This window comes from Aotus nancymaae, unplaced genomic scaffold (genome assembly GCF_030222135.1).
Source record: "Aotus nancymaae isolate 86718 unplaced genomic scaffold, 86718_ANA_hifiasm-v0.15.2.pri h1tg000011l, whole genome shotgun sequence".
In the NCBI taxonomy this organism is placed as follows: domain Eukaryota; kingdom Metazoa; phylum Chordata; class Mammalia; order Primates; family Aotidae; genus Aotus; species Aotus nancymaae.
In genome coordinates this window covers 73903064-73928163 of record NW_026988422.1, presented here as the reverse complement: position 1 = coordinate 73928163, position 25100 = coordinate 73903064, and the positions used below count along the sequence as shown (strand labels likewise).

At 53.6% G+C, this 25100-nt stretch overlaps 1 protein-coding gene across 4 annotated transcripts in view; it reads left to right on the top strand.

Annotated features, from left to right (window-relative positions):
• TTC7B (tetratricopeptide repeat domain 7B) overlaps nucleotides 1-13643 on the top strand; it is a 268355-nt gene extending 254712 nt beyond the window's left edge. For all 4 annotated transcript variants that reach the window (XM_021675705.2, XM_021675701.2, XM_021675703.2 and 1 more), the window contains one exon: nucleotides 12647-13643. In XM_021675705.2, the coding sequence (XP_021531380.1) occupies nucleotides 12647-12868 (222 nt within the window). In that variant the 3' untranslated portion in view covers nucleotides 12869-13643. The remainder of the gene's footprint in view (nucleotides 1-12646) is intronic.
• The last annotated feature ends 11457 nt before the right edge of the window (nucleotides 13644-25100 follow it).

Genomic DNA, 25100 nt, shown 5'->3' with positions numbered 1-25100 from the left:
TCACAGGAAGCTTTTGGAGCAGAAGCATCAGATCCTATTTGAAGTTTCAGCTCCTCCTCTTCAGCTGTGTGGCCATGAACCAGCACCTACCCCGAGCTTCCGCCTTCTTTTCTGTTTCCTTTAAAGTGGGGGGAGCATCGTATTGTCTCTTTTGGAATGTCCTCCCTCATCCTCCTTCCAACAGGCCTTGCTCTGTGGCGGATGCGGGGACTATACACGTGAGTGACTGAGGATCTGGAGCAGGACCCACAGCAAACCAGCCCCTCCAGTCCCAGGGCCTTGAGCGAGGGCAGGAGCGTGGCCAGAGTGACAACCTGTGCCACTGAATTCCCCACACCTGGCACAGCGCCAGGACATTAGTGCCAAGACACCCACAGGTGCTCAATGAATGTTTGTAGAGGGGAGGAAAGAACTAGAAACGGCTTTGGTTGGAGCAGAGCGAACAAAGCCCCGCCCCCGGGACCCAAACACCCGGATGCTGTTCCTCACTCACTTCTGTGCTCTTGGCAGGACACTTGCCCTCTCCGGGCCTGTTTGTCCCCCTATCAAATAGGAGGGCTGGTCCTTTGGGGGATGCTCTTGTGCCCTGCTCACTGCCGCCCTGACTACCCGCTGGACACCTGCCACAGAGTAGGGGGCTGTGGGACTGTGGGGCTTAGAAGCTGCTGGCAGATGGGCTGTGGTCCCTCTCCGGATGTCCCACCGGTTGCCAGCAACTGTTCTCTAAAAGCCACCACAGCCCATGGATATTTCAGCACCAATGCTGAAGCACCCAGTTTCAAAGAAATCAGGCCAGGGGAAATTGGGGGCCAAGTCCGTGAGATTCACACAGGGCTGATGAAGCCCTTTGGCTTCCAGCCAGGCTGCCGGCACCCTAGCTGCTGGCGTTTACTGCCTGACAGCCCATCACTTTGCACTGCTAATTGCAGAATAAGCTCCTCCAGAATATTCTAAATCATCCTGGAAGAAAGCAGCTTTAAGAGATTCTGCCAGTCAGATGCTTTAAAAAGAAGAAAAAGTCAAAGCCATGCTCACATTTTCCTCGGGCTTAACACAGTCTTCATCTGGACCTGCTGCGAGGTCTTCTTTGAGGAGCTATGTTAAGCCGTGGGATTCAGGGAGGTGGGAAGAGTGGGCGGGAGGTCTGAATCCACCATTCCTCCAAGGCCCCAGAGAGGGGACATGCGCCCTTCTGGAAGCGTTCTTCCTCCTATCCTGAAGGCCCATCTAGTAGAAAGGGTTGGGGGCTTTTCCATGTGGTTCCGAGGACTCAGAGAACTTCAAAGCATGGGGATTCGAAGAAAAGGCCAATGAGGGCCCCACACGGAACACACAGTTCAGACTGTCCACTTCTGGCGTGGGCTGCCTGGGGAAGTCGCAAGCTCCCTGACCCTGGAGGGGGCCGCGGCCCATCAGGGACAGCAGCAGTGGTTGTGCGTCAGAGAGCAGGGGCCCAGGCACCCCTCAAACCCTGGAGAGTTCTGCTTCCGTAGCTGGTTGGCTGCTGGCTTAGAAAAAGAAGAGGATTTTTGAAAAAATGAGCATTGTTTCCTTCTGAGTTGAGTTCAATGGAAAGGCCTGAACCCCAGAAGGCATATTTCTCCAGATAAAATGTCTGACCTGGAAAAGGGGCCCCATGAGAGGGCAGCCCCTGCCGCCATCAGCTGTCCCGAGTGAGCAGAGGTGCTGCAGCCCACGGTCCCCCAGTGCTCCGAGAGGGCATGCCAGGGTCTCCCCTGCTCCCTCCTGGAATACTCAGCACACTCCCTGAGGATGAGTCCCCTGGGGGAGTCTGGCCTATGCACAGACCACAGCCCCTGTGCCTGCCCCAGACAAAAGTATCATCCCCTCCTTAGGTTCTTTGGGCCTCAGACTTTTCTCTGGGGCTGCACACCCCTGTGTCTGACAGCGACTGCTGAGTGCGGGCATTTGTTTGGCTAACTTGAAGGAGAGTGAGGAGGCAGCCCCCTCCCGCTGAGTTTTGGTTCTGACATTGGAGCAGGGAGCCACGGGGATGAAGGGATCTGCCTTCAGTGTCTGACTGCAGGCCCAAGGTAAATGGGAAAAAGTGACCAGCCTGGGGGCCGGGCTCCCGCTAATGTCCTCTGGAGCTCTCCTCCGTCGTCCAAGCTGGCCTCTGTCAGAAGAACGCCCTCCTTAAGGCAGCGTGTCCCTGTGAGCTGCGCTGCAGGCGCTTCCCTCCTCCCACACTGCCCTTCTGTGTGGGTTCCCGGCCCAGCACACCAGCTGCCTTTGTGGCTCTGGAGGTGAAGTGGCCGCATAAACGTTCTGTCCCTACTTAAGAGTCTGGGGGTGGACGGGATTGGAGGCTACCCGGTGAGGGGCTGAGGGATCGGCAGCATGTGAATTTCACCCCACGGTGGAGCTCCGATGGGCAGAGGAGTGCAGGAGGTGTGGGACTGTGGGGCTGGGGACACCTCCCCTCAGCCAGAACACCGGGACCTGACCCTATGGAGCTTCTGGCCCGGGGAGGCCGGCCTTCTAGCCAGGACACACACATTCAGCCCTCTGGCAAGCCAGTGCCATTTCTAAGCACTCAGAGCAAACAGAAATGAAACACAAAACGAGCCCCGTAGAGCCCAGGCCTCGCCCAGAGCTTCTAGAACCAGGTGGAGAAGCTGGCACAGCCCCTACCCCACCCACCTGTGTTTTTAGTTCCTTTTCAAGGCATTGTTGGAAAGTGAGGTGGGGCTCAGGGCTGCCTCCTCAGCTGCGCCCACAAAATGCTTGTGCTCAGAACTGACAGTGCCTCTGACACTTGCTAGAAAAGAAAGGGCCGCCTGGGAGGAGAGGAGGCAGGGGCAGCCTCAGATCTGTGTTCCCGAGCTGCTCTAAGGAAACCTTTCAAAGCCAGTTCCCCAGGGGCTTCTCGGAGTGGTACTGGTTTGTGGTCTATTTATATTCTGATTTACAAGAAAAATGTTTTTGAAAACACCACCGTTGCCACCCTGCTTCCCTCCGATCAATGGCATCCTCTAGAAGGAAAATGCAAATTCCTAAGCAGCGGTGACGCACATGTACTGGTGTTTCTCATTTCATGCCTGCGTTTCAGCCAATGCAGACGGCCGGACCAACTGTGCTGCAGCTTTTGGGAAGGGGCCGGAGCTCTTGTGGGGACTCCATTTTCCTCAGGTCAAGGAACCCACTCTTAGGGGCCTGGTGGGCTTCCTGAAAGCCTACTCTGCCATGGACGTAGCCCCTGACAAGCAGAAAGCAGCTGGGGTCGAGGGCAGAGTTGGAGCACTGTAATCGGAGTCTAAAACTTGGAGGCTGGCCCTGGGCCAGGCACTGCACCAGGCTCTCCAGACCCAGCTCTTCAGGAGCCTGCCTTCTAGCCCCTCTCTGTATCCAGCAGGGTCAAGGCCTTGAGCAAGGCTCTTCTCTCTGTTTCCTCCTCTGTAAGAGTGTTGGCTCTGTGGGTGGGTTCTGGGATTTTCTTAGAGGGCAGTGTCAGATCTGTGGTGTATAAGCAAATAGCCTGAGGGGAGGCCATACAGCGCACTGGGCTCAGCTGGGAGCAGCGCACCTTCTCCCGGGGGCTGCTCTCATCCCCCAGAGATCATCATGCTAATGTTTCTGGAAAGAGAGGAGGCTCTGAGTATGCTGGCCTGACTTGGGAGCATACACAAAGGTGACCTGAGGCCACAGCTTTCTTTGGGACTTCTCCTTCCCAACCACCCTACAGCATCCCACGCCATCCCTCCTCCATCCCTCCATCTATCCAGCAAACATTCCCCCAGAGCCTCTTCTGTACTAGCCCCACTCCAAGTGCCGTACATGCAAAGACAAATCACGGTGGTCCTTGCTCTTAAAGAGGGAGACAGATAGAGACGAAGAGTCAGCGAACCACTGGCACCACGGAAGGGCCTCCTCTCCTCTCGGAGTCACTAATAGTGTCAACTGAAGAATCAGGAGGTTCATACATTTGCAGAAGAGACTTCATTTCTTATAAAGGATTGCAGCCTGCAGGGTGGCCATCTTGACTGGCTGGGAAACGTAGCTTTGGGCAGAGACCAAAAGCAAGCACTTTGAGAGAGGGAAGGGTGGAACAGGGATGTATGTGGAACTGGTTGGCCAAGTATACATATTCAACAGGTTATAGGAGGAGCTATGAATATTCACAAAAGGGGGATGTGTGCTTGTGTGTGATAAGCAAATATGCATATTACATGCATCCCATGTTCACTAGGGTGGAGACATAACATTTAGCTGCATTCCGTTAGGTCCTGCACATGAAAAGGTGAAGCAGGGACAGGAAGACGCACAGGGCTCTGCCTCTGTAGACCAGCCGGGACCAGCCCGTGGTTGGTGGTCTCTTGTCCAGTAAAAGCTGCAGTTGCAGCTTGTGGAATGGGAGCTCGGTGAGGGTCTGGTGGTAGGTGGGCTGCGGTTGTTTTAATATTGCTTATCTCGAGGCCAACGCTTGTTTAGCTGCTAGAGAAAAAGAAAAACCTTGTAGCAGTTAGAAGGCGCTGTATTCTTTCAGGGCCACGTGACTTAACTGTGGCCTTAGGGCTGGTTTCTAATTTGGTATCTCATTGCACAAAGAGTCTGTTCCATCAGTCATACAGTCTCCAGTTTAACAATGGGAATGAGAACAGCCATAATCCTCATATTGCTGAGGGCAGCCATTCACTGAAGGCGTACGAATGTGCTGGGTGACCTGCTAAGCGCCTGGCAAGCTCGACCTCATTTAGTCCTTACTAAACGAGTCAGTCCAACTAACTCCCCCGTTGGCTGGTATTTCTCCCCATTATGCAGATAAAGCTTCTGACACTCAGAGTAAGTTGTCCCAAGTAAACGGTGGAGCTGGGATTCAAGCCCAGTCTGCCGGGATAAGCCTAGGACTCATACCCCCAACCTCCATGCTCTGCTGTCCCAGAGTGCACCATGCCCTTCCCCTGTGGCCAGCCAGGTCCCACCAGCAGCAGCCAGGGTCTGTGGAGCCTTTCAGACCCCTCACCTACATCCTGAGCCCCTGGTGTGCCATCTTGGGCCAGCACAGCTACAGCTCTGGCCACAGCCAGCTTAGCAGCACTGTCATCTTCCCAAAAGGCGACAAAGCTGGGAAGATGGGCTTTCCACCCCAGAAGCTGCCACTATAGTCCCTGACACCCCACCATGAGCTCTGTGACTTTGTTCAAAAGTTGTGGTGGTGCCCGCTCAGTTCAAGTGGCCCCAGCAGCTTAGGTGCGGTCTGAGCCACGGGAAAAGGCGCCAATCCTGGTCCTCAGTCCCCACCACCCTTGCCTTGGGCCTCACTTCCTCTGGAGAAGAAGGGACCTCACTCCACCAATGAGATTTGGCCTCCAGCAGCTGCTGAAAAAATCTTTCACCCTCTCCATGGCAATCTGTGGTAGGTCAGAGCACAGGCGCTGGACCAGGCAGACAGACCCATGCTCAGTCCATGGTAGCTTTAAACAGATGCTGCTCTCATCGAGTTTCAGGATCTCCTCATTTATTCATTCTGCCCCAAGTTACTCGGCACCTGCCCAGTGTCAGGCCTGCAGATGCAGAGATGACCAGGGTTCACCCACTCCCTGCCCTCTAGGCACTCACAGCAAAGCCTCATGAGCGAACAGAGCTGGAGATAAGCCACCTCAATTAATGTGGCACCCGTCGCACAGAACGGTGTCAAAAGCACTTTGCAGTCAGCAAAACATACATGACATTGATGATAATGCCTTGCATATGCACAATTCATAGAGCCTGGTGATCCACGCATTTGTCCTCCCAGGTTTACTTGTGTTTTTGGAAGCCACCTGACAACACTGCCTTAAGCCACCCATGCCCACCTCTACCCACTGCAAAGGGTAATGGTGGAGTTTCTGACCCAGGAGCAGAACAGAAAGATCTTTAAGTGCTCCAGTACCATCACTGACACTAGACTTCCTACCATCCGTGGCCCTGGTGTGGCCCAGCAGGCTGTGCAGAATACAGGCCCACTGTGATGTGGTGCGGGGCAGCTCGCTGCTTTCTGCACCAACACTGCATTGCTGCTCAGGGAAGCTGAGAGCAGCACCAGCAGGGAGCCTACAGATAAGCCAGGCCCTGGCGCAGAAAGCACTCAGAGTGCTTCACCTCCATCCCTGCTGCGGATGCTTGATTTCCAAAACATTGTGTCTGAAGAAAAGCAACAACCAGGTAGACCCACTGACCCCCACACGGAGCTGAGCCACAGGGCTACTTTTCAGCAATGGCTTCTCCTTGGGAAGGATGCTTTCTTTCAGGGAGGCTGTCTCCCTGTACCTGTACCCTTAGAGGGATAAGCAGTGGTCTGTGACTTGCTCTTGAACCCAGCAAAGGGCTTTGCTCTTGTGCAGAGCACCATGGGGATGTCCAAAATCACCCAAATGAGCTTTTTTTTTCTGGTCTCTGTCACCCAGGCTGGAGTGCAGTGGCATGATCATTTCTCACTGCAACCTCCGCCTCCCAGGCTCAAGCAAGCCTCCCACCTCAGCCTCCCAAGTAGCTGGGACCACAGTGCACACCAGCACACCCAGCTAATTTTTGTATTTCTTTCTTTTCTTTTTCTTTCTTCTTTTTTTATGAGACGGAGTCTTGCTCTGTCACCCACCTCCTGGGTTCAAGCGATTACCCTGCCTTAGCCTCCCGAGTAGCTGGGATTACAGGCACCCACCACCATGTCCAGCTAATTTTTTGTATTTTAGTAGAGACGAGGTTTCACCATTTGGCCAGGATGGTCTCGATCTCCTAACCTAGTGATCTGCCCACCTCAGCCTCCAAAAGTGCTGCGATTACAGGCGTGAGTCACTGTGCCTGGCCTCCTTCAGGCTTCTGCCTGGGAGGACAGTGCAGGCCCGCCCCGCTGAGGGCCTCCTGTACCAAGGCTGCAGCAGGAAACCGTGTGCACACCGACCTTCCAGGGGCTCCGGTGCGGGTGCCCTCGGTGTCTGGCAAGGTGTTTGGCCCTTGGACAGCAATTATCGCAACAAAAGGCAAAAGTGAGGAAGATGCTAATTGCTCTGAAACTGGCCAAGTCCATTTCATCTCATTTGAAATAACAGGTTTAATTTAATCTCTTATTGCCAATTTGGTGCATCATCAAGATCCTATTTGTACAAAACACCTGATTATGATAATTACCAGCTTGGGAAGCAGCCTTCATCTGTGTCTGAAGAAAGGGACTAATAAGTTACTTCCTCAGTGATTTCCCAGCTCTCTGAAGCTCAGCCCCAGCCGGCTCCCAACCTGTAGTGGCTGCAGGAACACCAGGGCTGGGGAAGGTGGAAGTCTGTGTGTGTGTCCTCTCCACACTCAGGGGAGGGGAGAGAGCCCAGTGTCAAGGGCACATGCAGCACAGCTGCCCGCCTCAGGTCTGCCGCTCGCTACCTGTACAAGGGTTGTAGGCGGGTCATCTGGTCTGTGAAACTGAAGCCCCAGAAGTGCTGACTCCTGGAGGTGAGAGAAGATGGAATGGGACCTTGGTGCCCAGCGCTGCGGGTGATTTGCGTTGGACCTCGAGCTCTTTGAGAGCAGGCCTGCACATACCCACTTCATCCAGCATCAAGCAATCACTTGGTGGGTTTTGTTGGGTTTGATGTGGGGGTGGGGAGTTGCAGGTTATAAGGTGACATATCATTATCGGAATCTGCCTCCTACAGGCTGATGGCTGGGAGCAGGAGCTGCGTGCTGCTGAGCAGCGCCGCCGATGGGGAGCAGTGTGGCTGCCTGGCTCCGCAGGGATAGGGTGCGTTAGGGCCTCAGGCAGATGGACAAGGGCTCCAGCGGAAGGGCCCAGGCTGACCGACCACAGCTGGGAGGCAGGAGGGGGCTGGGGCAGCATCCTGCAGAAACACGTTGGCGACAGACGAGCCTGGCTGAACCCAGGGAAGGTTGGACCCAGCTGGTGCTGAGAACAGCTCCATGCCAGCCTCAGGAGTTAGGCCTTTGATCTCTGGAGGAGAGAGAAAGCCAGGCCTCTAGAACTGGAAAGGACATCAGGGCTGCAGTGCAGAAGAGCACATGGGCCCTGGGAAGGGAAAGGAAGGAAGGTCCCTGGCCAGTACGGAGGGGCTTGGGCGGCGCGTCACTCCCGACAGCCAGACACAGCCAGGTCCCAGCCCATCTCTGGCCAGTCCTCTAGCTGTGATGGCTCCAAGCAGTGGCTCTGACTGCAGTCGGAGCTTGTTCTGGTTGATCTGCCATGGGCTGATTTCTGAGCTGCTCCTGGCTCACTGGGGAGAGGCCTATTTTTCATTCCTGTGCCAAGCCTGAGCTGGCAGCCGCTGGCAAGTCTGCGATGTCTCCCTAAGCAGCTCCAGCTTTAGGAATTAATTCCACTGAACAGATTGCTCAGGAAGCTTCAAGGTCATCTGGAAATGGCAGTTCCTACATTAGGACTACAGGTCCAGGTATATGGGCTGGAAATTTCCAAGCCCGCAAGAACCCTAGAACACCAGAGTACTGCAGAGGCTCTTAGTGGCCAACACTGAGGGTGCTGGCTCCGATTAGCCCCTTGGGGCTGGTTCTCTGCAGGACTTTTGAGGGCAGGTAGCCATGCCCCTGGTCTATGCCCTGCAGCCCCCACAGTTGGCCAGATTCAGTGGCCTGCCACTTTCTAAACAAAAATCCCAGCAGGAAGGGACTGGTGGGTTCTTCCCACTCCAGGAGGGTGCTGAGAGCAGAGCCCTCCGCATCCCACTGGGCCAAGGCCCTGGCCCTCCTGGTCTCCACATCTTATCCGTCCACTTTCTGGTGGACAGAATGGCCCAGTCCTTTGGCTCTGGCAGCCTCCCCAAGCCTCAAGATCACAGCTGGCCTGAGGCAAGGAGCCCTCCCGGTCTATGAGCAGATACACAGGATGCTTCTAAGCTGCTGGTCTGAGCCAGAGGGAAGCTGTGCCTTGGAGAGGAGCAATTTCCCAATCATAACATGGGAAGGAGCAATAAAATCAGCAATTAGTGGTCAGAGAAATGAAAGGGAAGACACAGCATGGCAGATGCCCCCTTCCTGTTGCTTGGATGTAACTGGGTTATTACCTGAGTGCCCTGGGGCCCGCGTTGAGAGAGCTCCACTGAGTGCTCCTCTGCTGGCCCAGGGCTTGCCTCTTAAAGCGACAGAAGCCCGGCAGGAAGTATGGGCAGCTTTAGGAGCAAGTGGACCTGGGCTGGGCGGCAGCTCGATGTTGATTGGCCCTGGTACCTGGGTGAGAATGTGGCCTTCCTGAACCATGTCTACCCTATCTATCTAAAGCAGTAGTAGGAGATGGGCTAGATACAGTGCCTAGCATGGTGCCCGGCGGAGAACAACCCTCCAATTGGAGAAAGAAACAGCACAGGGCTGATGCTGCAGTGGCAGAGCCTGGTGGGACCTGAGCTAGACTCTCCACCTGCAACCAAGAGAGCACATCGGCTCACCGCTCATCACCCATTTGCCAGAGGCATGCAGCACGTGTCTCCCTGCCAGGAGAGCCACTCAGAAACCTGTCATGTGTGTTCCACATCTTGATGCACCAAGAAAGCCATGCCAGGAAGGTGTGTGATGAGCTCCGGCTGTGATCTCTCCAGGTTGCTGCTCACAGCCGCTACCCAGAAACCTCCCTCCCCGCGTGGTTACGCTGGAGCGTTCCAGGGTGAGCACAGGAGCTCATTCGACCTCGTGTCCTACTGAGTGCAGCCTGGCTGAGTGGCTTTGCATTTGTCCTGCTGGTTGGGAAGCAAGGATGTGGAGTTGTCAGATTCCCTCTTAAGGAGGTCCAGGGCGGTCCAGAGCACTGTCCTGGGAGATGGGCGTGATTACTTAACACCCCCAGCTGGACTCCACACCCGGAAGCACTTCAGGCAGGCACGAGGAGTCAGGAGGCATGGTTCTGCAGTGGCCAGCTACGCTCGGCTGCTTGGCTGCCCCAGAAGCATCTCTGGCAGATGCAGTCAAGGACCTGGTCATATGCAGGAACTCCAGCACGGACACATGTTTGGATATTCATAAGAAAAGAAACATCAGGTGTTTCTGTTGTCTTCTCGAGAAGGTAGAGCTGACCCTGAAGCCTGCTGTCCCTAGCCAGGGTCGGGCAGCCCTCTGTACCTGAGGCAGCGTGGCCTCCACCTCCTCCTTGCCCAGGAGAGCTCCCTAAACTGCCTCCCCCTCCCAGAGCTGGGGGTCTCCTTCCTCCACCTCCCACTGAAGGAGCCTCCGCAGGGCTCACACACCACCCTGGGCCATGGGTGTCCTTGGCTGTCACCCCAACCACGTGCTCTCCTGGGTGGACATCCCAGCTCCCTTGTGGGGGGCTTATGGGTACAAGTGGCTCAGGGAAGTCAGTCTGTCTGCCGTCACACTGGCTGGTTCTGCTGACAGCCACCTTGCTGCCCCCTCGCCCATTGGTGAAGCAGGGCCCTGCGAGCAGGCCGGGCTGCCTCATGAGTGACACTGCCTAAAGGGAGGGCAAGGCTTTATTGGGAGATTCAGGATGAGATTTGAAAGAGCAGAGGGCCATAACACATTCCTCAGCGCGAAGACTAAACATTGTAAAGATGTCAGGCCTCTCCACACTCTCCAAGAGAGGTAATGCAAATGCAGTTTGACTTCTAAAGGAAATGAAGAAACTGATTTTGAAATTCATCAAAAATAATACAGGGTAAGATTGTCAGGAAACATACTAAAAGCAAGAGCAGTGAGGGAAAGCTCTGACTCTACCCACTAAAACATGATTTGGGAGTCACAGAAATTAAAACAGTGTGGGGCTGATGCAGAAATTAGATATTGCGGCTCATTGGAAAATAGTGCAAGGCCCTTGCTTGTTTGTGTTTAGCAAAGTAGGAGGAATCCGTCACTCCCTGCCGAGATAAAGTAGTCAACTACTTAAAAGAGGGAAAATTACAATAAATAGAATTGAACATGTGTCAGCTTTTTGAAAGGATAACTTTCTAGGTTTTGAAGTGACCAAAAAAAAAAATCATCAAAGATCAACAAATTTGATTTTTCAACTTAAAACTTTTCAAAGAAAAGAATCCCAAAAGTCAAAGAGCGGGCTGGAAAATTATGGTAGCAGATGACTAGCAGTCTTTTGAAAGGCTCCTAAACAAAAGCATGGGAAATATTTAACCTCAATAGTTATTGAAGAAATGTAGATTTCAACAAGGAGGGACATTCTGCATGTATGACATGAGCAGAAATAGAGTCACGATAGAAGGAGGCAGGTGACCAACCACAGAAACTGCTAATGGCTGAAGAAGTGGTGCAGCCTGGGAGGATGGAATTTGCAAAATGTTTGGGGAATGCTGAAGAGAGTCCTTACACAGTGATCCTACTCTGAGGGGATTTGCCCAAGGGGAGAATCTCCAAATGGTTGTCCAGCCTGTTCCACTGAGCCGCTCCCAGGGCCACTAAAAGGAACCCGTCGGGGACACTGGACTCCCCTCCCCCCTCCCCCAAGAAGTTCCTTTCTGTCTGTTTATACATAGACTGTGTGGGTGTTCTCAGTAAGATTTCATTTAACCAAAGGTTTTCAGGGATACAAAAAAGATTAGAAATCCACTGATGTAGAGAACAAAGAGACGCTTTCTGGAAAGATGTTCATGTCTGTGTGATTCAGAACAGTGGAGAGATTGGATGTGACCTAAATGTCTCTCCCCGGAGGGAGAGGTCGAGAAGGCGTCAGCGTCCATTGGATGAGAGAGTACACGCATCGCTTATGGAGGTGCACAGCTTGGAAACATGATGATGAGAAAATAAGTGGGACCAATGGGTACACCCCAACCAAGGAAAACTGAGATGACAGCTGGGCACAGCCTGGGGCAAGCAGGGACAGTGTGGTCAGGGCCTTGGTCAGGGACAGGGCTGTGAGCAATTAAAAAATCTGTCATAATCATTCTGATAGTAATGCCATCAATGACATTTCTTTAGGTTAAAAAAAAAAAAGAGACTGGGCGTTCACGCCTATAATCCCAGCACTCTGGGAGGCCGAGGTGGGCGGATCACTTGAGGTCAGGAGCTCAAGGTCAGCCTGGTCAACATGGTAAAACCCCAATCTCTACTAACAATAGGAAAATTAGCTGGGCGTGGTGATGCACACCTATAATCCCAGCTACCAGGGAGGCTGAGGCAGGAGAATTGCTTGAGCCCAGGAGGCAGAGGTTGCAGTGAGCCTAGATCACATCACTGCACTCCAACCTGGGTGACAGAACGAGACTGCGTCTCAAAAAAAATGCAGACTGCCAGCCGGGCATGGTGGCTAACACCTGTAATACCAGCACTTTGGGAGACCAAGGCAGGCAGATCACCTGAGGTCGGGAGTTCGAGACCAGCCTGACCAACATGGAGAAACCCTGTCTTTAAAAAAAAATTTCAAAAAAAAAAATTGCAGACTGCAGATTTCCAATTGGTTCATTGATGGTCCTTAAGTTTTCAGATGAACCGGATGAAGTTGCCATTTTTATATTCAAAACATGGCTGAATATCGGCAATTTCACATCAGTCAGCTCGGGGACCATTTTGACTGTTACCTGTGAACGCAGGAAGTACTTGAGAACTCACTATGGCCCCAGCCCAGTGGTGATACATTCCCGGCTCCAAGGACTTACTGGAAACTCAAGGACAAGTAGGAGCGCAGAGCTCCTGGGGCCTCCATGGCTGACTGTCTCTCTCTCTCTGACCCCTCCAGGCCCTGATCCTTCACCAGCTGGGCCGCTACAGTCTGGCGGAGAAGATCCTCCGGGACGCGGTGCAGGTGAACTCGACAGCCCACGAGGTCTGGAACGGGCTGGGCGAGGTCCTCCAAGCTCAGGGCAACGATGCGGCGGCCACCGAGTGCTTCCTGACAGCCTTGGAGCTGGAGGCCAGCAGCCCCGCCGTGCCCTTCACCATCATCCCCCGCGTGCTCTAAGCAGGCGCCCACCAGCCTCACCTGCTGCTCAGGCCTCAGAGGCCCTGCCAGGCGCCAGGGCTCATCCCATCGCCCCACGGGGATGAATCTGCCGCACCGAGGCCACGGACGAGTGTTCGGATGGGCCACGGTGAACCAATCAAACCAACCCCGAGTCAGCGCTCTCACCACGTGCGTTTCTCTTGTTTTTTGCCAGCCCAATGATAGTTTCTGAACCTACTGTCATTGTTCAAAATGGATTATGTGCCATATTTTGTTAGTTGACATCTGAGTTTTAAGTAAAATGATTATGGAATTAATCAGCAAATGTAGAAGAATATATTCAAAGTTAAAATTCAGTGGCAGAACAGAATATTTTTATCAGAGCTGTAAAGAAAGCAGCTGTCTTCTCCCCACACCCCTCCTGCCCCACCTTGGCCCAGAAACCAAATGTGCACCGTCCGTTTCCCATCTCAGCACTAGTCCCTGTCGGGACACCAGCTGACAAGTTCTTGGTTTTACTGTCAATAATTGTACCACGTGATCAATTACTGTCCTCACTTAGAACAAAGCCTGAGTCCAAGAATATTTATATTTTACCAATATATGCCTGTTACAAGAGAAGGAAATATGAGTTATTTAAGTTTAACTTTTTTATGTGAATTCAGAGTTTATTTATCGATGGAAATATGTACAAAGAAGCTTCAAATGGAATATTTACCGACATTCCTTATACACGACAGACACTTGGCTACATGGGAAGATGATGTTAATAATAAAATGATTTTTAAATGGACTCGTAGCCTGTGTGATTCGTGAAAGCTCACAGACTTGAGAAAGGCTTAGTTCCTGGGGTGGGGAGCGGTCTGTACCTGAAGGCCAACTCTGGACATGTCAGCCCTTGGCACTAGGAGACCCAGCCACTCTCTCCCCATTTATTTTTATTTTTATGTTTTGGAGACAGGGTCTCACTCTGTTGCCCAGGCTGGAGTGCAGTAGCACGATCACTGTTCACTGCAGCCTCAACTTCCCAGGTTCAGGTGATCCTCCCACCTCAGCCTCCCAAGTAGCTGGGACCACAGGCGCACACTACTACGCCTGGCTAATTTTATTTTTGTTTTTGTAGAAAGAGGATCTCACTATGTTACCCAGGCTGGTCTTGAACTCCTGGGCTCAAGCAGTCCTCCCACCTCAGCCTCCTAAAGTGCTAGTGTGAGCCACCATGCCCGGCCCTCTTCTCACTTGTAATTTGAAGATGATCCTTGTGGTAGGGACGTGTTTCCTGAGTCCTCAGCACCCAGGCCTCCTTTTTGCAGCAGCAGGCCTGGTTTTGGTTTGGGAATTTGCCTTAGCTCTCTCCCGATGGGGCTTTGGAATTGGAGCATGCGATTCAGGCCTGCCCAAGCAGGCTCCTGCACTCATGCACTACAGAGGGTCAGGAGTGAGCCTGTGACCTGAAGCAGTCCAGTCAGAGCTGGAGCTGCCGGGAAGGCTGTCATTCTTTCCTGCTGCCCTTCAAGCTGAGAGGTGAGGCTAGAATGGCAGCAGCTCTCTTGCCACCATGAGGAGAAGACGTAAAGGTGTTTGAGCCAAAGACCAAATCCCACAGAGTAGGCAGCAAGACCAGGAACCGGAGAGAAACAGCAGTATCTGTAGTCCCTCGGAGGCAGCCGTAGGGTGGCCCCACCTTTCCAGGACGCAGGGAAATATGGAGTGCTGAGCTCTGACCTTAGGTGCCCTGAAGCCTAGAGGACTGCATTCAAGCTGGGTACTACCTCCCTGACTCACTGAGGCAGTGGGCTGGGGGCAGCCAAGGAGGGAGAGACAGTAGGTGGGAGCCTCTGTTTTCGCACTGACCCTGCCAGGCGGCACATGTGGCTTTGAGTGGTCATAAGTCATGGAATTTGCAATGTAGGACCCAGGGCAGAGGCTCGGTGTGGTGGCAGCTTGCCCTGATTGAAGGCACAGGACTGGGCTCTGCCTTCCCATGCAGGAGTGTGGGGCAAGGCCCACCAGCTCAGGACCAGGAAGGGAGGAGGCTGGGGCCACCAAGGCGGATAGTGCAGGCGACATGCCAGACCCTCTGCGCCAGGCTCTCACCTCGGAGACTCCTGTGCACGTCAGCCCTGTAGGGCTCTGGGGCTGGCTCCCGTGTGCCTCCCCAGCACTCCCCATGGTCTTCATCTCCCTTGGGAGAACCACCCCCCCCGCACCCACATGGCTCAAGAATGGACACATGGGCCAGCCCTAACAACCAGAGCCCTCCAGCTCCCCAGTTTCAGTGACTGGTTCGGGTTTGGGCATGTGACCGACACTTGGCCAATGAGAAGCCCCCCCAGGACTTTCGTTATGAAAATATTAGAAAACAAAGCCTCTTTCTGCTGGGTTTGATGTCCTAATAGGATTCCCGTGGGGGGCTGCAGGTGCCATTTGACGTTGTATGGGGTGGCCTGCCTGAGAATGATGTCAACATAGAAAAACAGAGTGAGGAGGTGGAGAGAGAGCCAGGCTCAGGGTCACCGCTGGAGCACTGGAATCCAAGATTTTTCCATCATAGGAGCCCACATGGTTTCCTGTCTTGCTTAGCGCAAGCGCAGGGGTTTCCATCACCTCTACCTAAAAGGTGCCCAAGAAACGCAGGCAAGTCCCGTGGTCCCCGGCACTCCCCACTTGGACGCACTTCCAAACCCCTCAGTCCCCTTCATTCATCCCACTCACCCACCTCATACTCTGTTTTCCAGGAAATCTTGTCCTTTCTACCCAAATCACATCTCAAATCTCCCATTCACTTTCATCCCCAGAACCTTGGCCCCAGCCCCACTCAGTCCAGCGTCTGCACAGCTCTCTTAGAAGGGAGGATTGGGTTGGGGCGCTTCCTCCATAAACCCCAATGGCTTCTTAAGCTCTGGCCTGGAACTAGACTCTGTCTAGGCCCCCTGTCCACCTGGCCTGCCTCTCCTTCCCCCAGCTCTTTTGTGGCTCTGACTTTCTTCCTAGTCTTCTGACCTGCTGAGTCTTTCACAGCTAAGGACATTCATCCATCCGTCCACCTCCATCCACCCCTTCATCCACTCATTCGTCTACCCATCCATCCACTCGCCCAGCCACCCACCAATCCATCCACCCAACCACCCCACCCATCCATCCACTCACCCAACCACCCAACCACCCCACCCATCCATCCACTCACCCAACCATCCAACCATCCACCACCCACCCACCCAACCATCCACCCAATCACCCACCCATCCACCCACCCACCCAACCATCCAACCATCCACCCACCCACCCATCCAACCATCTACCCACCCACCCATCCATCCGCCCACCCTGCCATCCACCCACCCATCGAACCATCCATCCACCCACCCAACCATCCATCCATCCATCCACCCACTATCCATCCATCCACCCACCCACCCACCCAATCATCCATCCATCCACCCACCCATCCGTCCATCCACCTATCTATCCACCCATCCATCCACCCATCCATCCACCCATCCATCAATTCATTAACAGATGAGGATGCTACGAGGGCAGGACACCTGCCTGGAGTCATTGTGGAATTACCTGGCAGGACTGAGATTGAGATGGTCCTGAGGGATAAACCTTTTTAAGGTGCCCAGGTCTGCCCAATGGAGGCGTTTTTTGGACAGTGAGATGCGGGAGATGCCCCGTTTGATTCCAGGACCAGTGCTGACTCTAACTTAGGCAAGGCGTTCCTGTTCCCCACTCTTAGTCTCCTCATCTGTACAATTTAATTCATTCATTCACTCATTTATTCATCCAACACATATCTATTGAGTGCTCACACCCTGCCAGATGCTTATTCCAAGCACTGAGGCCACAGCAGTGCATGACACAGATGCCACATCCACTTAGCACCCACCTAAGGGCCTTTGTGGTCATCGCTCCACCTCGAGAGCCTTTGTTCAATCACATCTGCATGCCCCATCTGTCATGGAAGGTGACACAGTCACAGGTTCCAGGGCTCAGGATGTGGACATCTTTGGGGGCGGGGGGAGCACATTATTCTGCAGGCCACAGCGTGGGAGCTGGGAGGCTATCAGGCTCCTGGCGTCACACAGGTGAGCCACCATGGTGCTTAGACCAAGGGGCATGGAGGAAGTGGCAAGAGGCCCTCAACTGTGAAGATTCTGCAGACAGAACCAGTAGAGTTTGCTCACACATGGAGCTGGGAGGGGAGATGCCAGAGATGAGGGCGAGGGTCTTGTCCCGAGCTACAGGAAGGACGGTGCTGATGACCAGGAGACGGGAAGAGTAGGTTGGGGAGGAGAGGGGAAGAGGGTGTCTGCTTTCAGGCAGGTTGAATACAAGATGCCTGTGAAGGCTCCAAGAGGGAGGCAGCCGGCTGGGCAGGAGCCCAGGCGAGAGCCCGAGATGAGGCAAGGATGTGGGAGGTATCCAGGGATGTGGGGCTGGGGGCCATGGGCCTGACAGGCGCCTCGGAACAAGTATAGACAAAGAGGAAGAGGTCAGGGCTGAGCTCCGGGGCTGGCTGGTTTACAGGCTGGGAAATGAAGAGAATGGGAAAGAAGGCGAAGGAGCAGCTGCGAGGAGGCGGAGAGCAGGCAGGGTGAGCTTCCCAGAAGAGGCGGGTGGGCTCTCTCAATGCCCGGAGGCCCCGGCGGGGTGGCCTGAGAGCTGACCGTGGGCCTGGTGGTGTGCAGGTTGGCAGTGACCTTGACCAGAGCTGTGCTGGGTGTGGCATTTTGCTCCCCACATTCATAGGGTGGAGCCCCCGCCCCAGTGTGACTATATTTGGAGACAGGACCTAAAGGAAGTAATTCAGGTGACATGAGGTCATCGGGAAGGCCCGGACCCGGGAGGCTTGGCATCCTCACCAGAAGAGACTCCGAAGTGTAAGTGAGCTCACGCTCAGCCACGCCAGGACACATGGAGAAGGTGGCCACCCGCAAGCCAGGAGCGAGCCTCGCAGGAACCCAGATGGGCCGGAACCTTCGCTTTGTTCCTTGAGTCTCCAGGACTTGGAGAAATTAAGTTCATGGTTGAAGCCACCTGTCCTCGGTGTTTTTCTTACGGCAGCCCAACCCAGCTAGGGTGAGGTCCAGGCAGGCTGGAGTGGGCTCAAGCGGGAGGAAATGAGGAAGTCTCTTTCGAGAGCGTCGCTGCAGAGGGCAGCTGAGAGCGCAGGGTGGGAAGGGGCTGTGTTGAGGGCGGGCCTCGAGGAGCACCTTGTGTTTGCAGCTGGGCAGGCAGCCGGAGGAGGCAGAGTGAGAAGCTGAGCGGGGCTGAGGCTGCCTCAGCTGGGGGCCGGGTGGTTCTGCAGAGCAGCAGCAGGAGGGAGGCAGAGGCCTGGATACCCCCAAACCAGGGAGCCCTGGGGAAGCGACACCCACTCCTCAGTGAGCAGGGAGCCAGCTTCAAGCAGGGTGGGATGGCAAATGGACCAGGGAGGGAGGGAGGAGGCCCTTCTATGAAGGAGCCACCACACCCAGCCAGAAGGATCTCAGGACAGAGCCAGGCTGGGGGTCCCGGCAGGTGTGGTGGGGGCAGGCCGCTTCCCACCCCTGCCCCATTTGGGATCCATGAGCTCGTCTGCCTGTCTGTCTGTCCGTCTGTCCATCTGCCTCCTTCCAGGTCCTGGGCCCTGGGCTGTGGCCAGGGCTCTACTCACACTCAGGGCTGGGTGGGGCCCTCCCCAGGCAAGGGAGGGAGGGAACCGAGGCCTCCCGTTATCCTCCGTGTCCCTACCTGTTGTGATGGTCTGGGGGAGGGTGCATGCTCGTGCGCAGGTAGGTGTGTCTATGATCACATGGAGCCACCCCAGACTCCTCCAGACAGTCCCACGCATCTCCCGGTGGCCACATGGTCATCCTTGGGGCCTGGACCATCCCTTGCCAGGCTCCCTCCTCGTCATCCCTGGAGTTCTCCACCTCTGCCCTGTGTGCTGGGCCCGTCACCAGCCTGTCACCTGCTGCCCCCAGCCCCAGCCCAGTTCCCCCCAGCACAGCCAGGTCCAGGCAAGAATGGGTGACCCAGCCCCACTGAAGGAATTTCAGGGCACGGCCAGCCACTCTGGCCACTGTCTCCCTCCAATGCCCCCACACCCCCAGCCCCACCACTCGGCCCTCTCTCTATCTCCACCTTCTCATTCCTGCTCCTCCCCCACCACCTCTCAAGGCCAGCAGAGTAGGCATTGCCCAGTGTGGGGACACCACTCGTGTTGAAGTCCCGTAAACAGCGTCTTGGGCACTGTGCCAGGAGGCTGCTCCCATCCCTCCCCTAGCTCTGCCTGCCCCATCCGTCCTGCCTACTCCAGAAACAGCCACACATTTAACGACAAACCTTTGAGGCCTGGCCAAGTCCGCCGGGGGAGGCAGGCAGTAGCAGCCCCATTGGGCCTGAGGACCCCATGCCGGCAAATGGGCCAGGCCCCAGCGCTCAGCCTCAGGGCTGCAGCCACTCCGCCACTAGCCTTCCTCCCACACTTGTGGTCACGCATTTCCTGCTGCCCCCGCCCACGCTGCCTGGATAGGAAAGGAAAAAGGGCATCCTGCACCATTTCGGACAGGGGTTCTCTCCTCCTGAAGATCTTCTGGGGGCCAGACTGAGGCCCCCTCCTCAAGGCCACGGCCTGGGGGGCCCACTCCAGCTCTGCACTGGCCAGGGGTGGTCCCTCCCTGGACTCAGAATCAGATGGGGACAATCACCCCTGCCCAGACTGCCTTCCAGGCTGAGGTGTGAGTCAGCAGGCAGCTGTCAGGCATGGTGTGTGCCAGGCAGGGGACACCAGGGCCACCGCTTCTCAGGACCACCACACAGGGCCTCAGGGCCAGGCCTGCGGGCAGGACTCCTCCGGCCACTCAGGCCCGAGTAGGGCTGGTTCTGGGGAGGAGGCAGGAATGTGGCAGGGTATTTTCTGCAGGTCCGCCTGGAGCCGCCAGCTCTGCCGACCATCCAGGTCACCGATGGCCCCCCCACCCTCATCTCCCGCATCTTCTGCTGTTTGGCCCTTGACCCCCTGAGAACAATAGGGCTTCCTGGTGACCACTGGGCTGTGGGTCGCACCGACCTGGCTGGAATCCCCGTTCTGCCTGGCTGCGTCACCTCTGATGGGGAAGCACTTCTGTCTCCTTGTCTCTACGGTGGGGAGTAACTTCCTTTATGGGATTTTGGGCATATTCAGAGAGGTCAACCTGGACTGGGCACGGAGCCTGGACCCCAAGGGCACGCCGTCAATGCTTCCCGTCTTTATTCCATCCTTACTTGAGGGGTGAGTGGCTGCTGGGACGTGCTGAGGGTCCCTGAAGCAGGGCAGGAAGGGCAGAGCTATCTGCAGCTGAGATGAGTCCAGTCCCGCTGTGCATGGAGGAGGAGGCGGGGGGCCTGGTCAGCACGGGCACGGCGCCTGGTCAGCATGGGCACGGCATCTGGTCAGCATGGGCGTGGCTAGGGGCCTCTGTGACTGCCACCACTCTTGCCTTTGCCTCCTTGACCCCACAGGGTCATCCTTGGGCTCTGGGTCCAGCCAAGGCCTGAGGAGGGTCATGCAGGCCTGTCCCGCTCCGTCACACATGAGAGGCTCCCGTCCGCCGCTGCCTGAGGTGGCACCTGTGTCCCAAGCACTCAGGCTATGGGTCCGCTGGGCTGGAGACTGAATCGGGGCATGGCCACCCACTCTCCTGGAAGCCTTAGGCAAGTCACTAGTCCTCTCTGAGCCTCAGTTTCCTCATCTGTGCGATGGGGAGAACAAGGCAGTCGTAAAGATTCAGAGGGTGTGTAAGACACAAGCGCATGGCCGACCAGAGCCCAGCCCTACCCACCATGGCTCCTCTCCTGGGCAGGGCAGCAGGTCGGGGTTTCCAGCCTGAGCTTAGCCTGCCGTTCAGCAGTATCCAGGAAGGTATGGCTACCAGGAAGGTGACCTCCCCAAGCCCACGGGGGCTTCCTGGGCACCCAGCCCAGCCTGAAACCTCCACCCACGCGGCAATGAGACCTTCCTGCCTGTGTTCAGCCACGGTGTATCAAGGACCCCTGGCCAGACACAGGTACCTGGGCTGGGGAGCTGGTGGTCTTATTGGGAACTGGAGAGACAGACTCCAGAGGGCTAAACAAATAAGGTAATTACCAGCTTGGCAGAGATGATGAGAGCAAATTTTAAGTGACAGGCAGAGGATTACGTTAGGTTGGATGGTTGGGGACAGCTCTGTGAAGCAGTGACAGCTTTAAGAGGGATCACGAGCACAAGCCCAAAAGCTTGAGGTTCTAGGCCCCGCCAGTTTGCGAAAGGGCTGGCCCATCCTCACATTGCCAGCAAGGACCAGACCATGTAAAGACAGAAGAGCATCCTGTAAGCTGCAAATAGGGGACCAATTTCAAATACTCTCCAGAGTTTCTTTCTTTAATATGCTGTCCAAAGATAACAATGTTAATTTTCACAAATATTTTTATGTAGTGGTTTTTTTTTGTTTGTTTTTGTTCTATTTGAGACAGGGCCTTGCTCTGTCACTCAAGCTGGAGTGCAGTGGTACAATCTCAGCTCACTGCAGCCTCCACCTCTCAGTCTCAAGTGATCCTCCCACCTCAGCCTCCTGAGTAGCTGGAACTACAGACTCCAAGCCCCACTAATTTTTTGTAGAGACAGAGTTTCGCCATGTTACCCAGGCTGGTCTCCAACTCCTGGGTTCAAGTGATCTGGTCCCCTCGGCCTCTCAAAGGTCTGGGATAACAGGTGTGAGTCACTGCGCCTGGCCTATGCAGCAGTTTTAGAAACAACAAAATTAAAATAAGAAAAAAGCGGAGCTCAGACACAATTAGACTTTTCAGTCAAGTGTTTTCGGATTCTCTGGCTTTCAACTTTATAATTGCACTTCAAAAATTTCAACTTCAAATTTCATTTCATTGCTTTCAAAATCTTGAGCCAGCTTGTCCTTTGGATCTGGGCTGTGCCTGTCTGCACTGGCAGATGGACAGAGCTCCTGTGTAGAAATGAAGCCAGTTCGCCCACGGCTCTTTTTTTATTTTGAGATGGAGTTTCGCTCTGGTTGCCCAGGCTGGAGTGCAATGGCGCAATCTCGACTCACCGCAACCTCTGCCTCCCAGGTTCACACAATTCTCCTGCCTCAGCCTTCCGAGTAGCTGAGATTATAGGCATTCGCCACCAAGCCTGATTAATTTATTTTCTTTACTTTTTTTTTTTGTATTTTTGTAAAGATGGGGTTTAGTGCTGGGATTACAGGCATGAACCAAAGTGGCTGGCTTTTTTTTTTTCTTCAAAGCAAGCAGCTTTTTCTTTTCTGTTGTGATCATAAAACCTACACCCACTGTATCAGTTGCCTGTTGCTGCTGTAACAAATTGCCACAAACATAGTGGCTTAAAACAGCACACATTCCTTTCTTTTTTTTAAAAGTTATAACCATATATTTTAATCTCATAACAACTTCAATTGAAAACAGAACTCTTTACATTTTCAGCTATTAATATTAAAATTATATCATTTTATATTATGTATCTATTAGCAGAAATTTATGCAGATTTACATTTTGTTCTTCAAATTCTATAGAATTTTTTATTTCCATAGGTTATTGAGGAACACAATGTTTGGTTACATGAATAAGTTTTTTTTGTTTTTTGTTTTTTTTTCTGAGATGGAGTCTCTCTCTTGTTGCCCAGGCTGGAGTGCAGTGGCATGATCTTGGCTCACTGCAACCTCCACCTCCCAGGTTCATGCGATTCTTCTGCCTCGGCCTCTTGAGTACCTGGGACTACAGGCATGCACCACCATGCCCAACTAATTTTTGTGTTTTTAGTAAAGACAGGGTTTCACCATTTTGGCCAGGCTGGTCTTGAACTCCTGACCTAGTGATCCACCTGCCTCGACCTCCCAAAGTGTTGGGATTACAGGTGTGAGCCACCGTGCCTGGCCTAACCCATTCTTTATTATCAATGATTTCAGTTGCTTCACATTGTCATACCACATACAATGGAATGGTTAAGGCCAGCACACATTTATCGAGAATTTATTATGCACCAATCATTCTACATGTATTAACTCATCTAATCCTCATGACAGTCCTATGAGATGGATACAGTTATTACTGATATAGGTCCAGGTGAGAAATGAAGCCCTCTTCAGAAGATGAAAAGTCTTGTCCAAGTTTGGATGATGCTACAGCAGGCCTCGAACCCAGGTCACCTGACTCCAGAATCCATACTCTTAGCCACTCACATGCTCATTTTTCTCCCATAGAAATCTCTGATTATCTGTCTTAGGATAGAATTAGGATTGGCAGAATGGTAGTTCATCAGGCTATATTTATTGAGGGCTTAGTTTGTGCATTTTCCTTCATTTGATGGGGTGAGCAGGGCACCTCACCTCTGTGGTCTCCTTCCCCCAAACCCATAACTCCAGCGTTAATCCTCATGACTCCAAGAAGTGGTCTGTTAACTGGCCAAAGCCATGCTGGTTGGCTCCAGCAGCTAGACTATGTCTGGTGCTTCTGTTTGCTAGCCAATCATTAGCAGTAGTGAGGGCTATGGCCTCTCCCTAACAAGCTCACCTTGCCAGATGGTGCCCCCATTAATGCAAAGCACAGTCAGATCACACCATCAGAAACAGGTAACAAAGCGGTCAGGTCATGCCGTCGGAAACAGGTTACAAAGTGCAGTCAGATCACGCCATCAGAAACAGCTTACAAAGCACAGTCAGATCACACCATCAGAAACAGGTAACAAAGCGGTCAGGTCACACCATCGGAAACAGGTTACAAAGTGTAGTCAGATCACGCCATCGGAAACAGCTTACAAAGCGCAGTCAGGTCACGCCATCAGAAACAGGTTACAAAGCGCAGTCAGGTCACACCATCGGAAACAGCTTACAAAGTGCAGTCAGGTCACGCCATCGGAAACAGGTTACAAAGCGGTCAGGTCACGCCATCGGAAACAGGTAACAAAGCAGTCAGGTCACGCCATCGGAAACAGGTAACAAAGCGCAGTCAGGTCACGCCATCGGAAACAGCTTACAAAGTGCAGTCAGGTCACGCCATCGGAAACAGGTTACAAAGCGGTCAGGTCACGCCATCGGAAACAGGTAACAAAGCAGTCAGGTCACGCCATCGGAAACAGGTAACAAAGCAGTCAGGTCACGCCATTGGAAACAGCTTACAAAGTGCAGTCAGGTCACGCTATCAGAAACAGGTAACAAAGCGGTCAGGTCACGCCATCGGAAACAGGTAACAAAGCGGTCAGGTCACGCCATCGGAAACAGGTAACAAAGCGGTCAGGTCACGCCATCGGAAACAGGTTACAAAGCGGTCAGTTCACGCCATCGGAAAGAGCTTACAAAGCGCAGTCAGGTCACGCCATCAGAAACAGGTAACAAAGCGCAGTCAGGTCACGCCATCGCAGGTAACGAAGCAGGTCTGTAGTCTGGCCTGGCTGGGGCCCAGCTCTGCCATCTCAGGCATTGACAAGGATTCATGTGTAGCGTCCACCAGAAGCTGATACAATAGAATTCGGATGGCAGAATTCAGGAGTCAACCTCTTTTCTTGTCAGACCACACAACATAATCCTCAAGGGCGTCTGGACACAGGACTGGATTGAGTCCTTGATCCTGGGGCACTGCACACGATTGCTAGCCACATCACACATCCGTAACACCACTAATTTCACATACACAAAAAGCATGTCTCATATCCATCATAAGGACTAGCACACCCTCAAACCCTCTGGGCCTGAGGGGAGATGCGTTCATTTTGCTGAGCAGGTAACAGCTGCCTCTAAACCAGGGGTGTTCAACCTTTTGGCTTCCCTGGGCCACATTAGAAGAAAAGGAATGGTCTTGGGCCACACATAAAATACCCTAACACTAATGATAGCTGATGAGCTAAGAAAGAAAAAAAAATTACAAAAAAAACCTCATAATGTTTTAAGAAAGTTTTACAAATTTGTGTTGGGCTGCATTCAAAGCCATCCTGGTCTGCATGCAGCCCATGGGCCGTGGGTTGAACAAGCCTGCTCTAGACTGTGGGCTTCTGATTAGAGTCTTTCAGACGCTAACTATCCAGCCCTTGAGTATGTATTCCTGACTAGGCTTCTTTACGTGTTTATATTATAGTCATCTCTATATGTACACCGAAATTAACACATGTATATATTGTACTGTCCTTGCTGAAGTATACAATTCAGGCAGTACAAAAGGTAGATATAGTAATCATCCCCATTTTATAGATGGGAAAATTGAGACTCAGGGTGATGAAGCGACT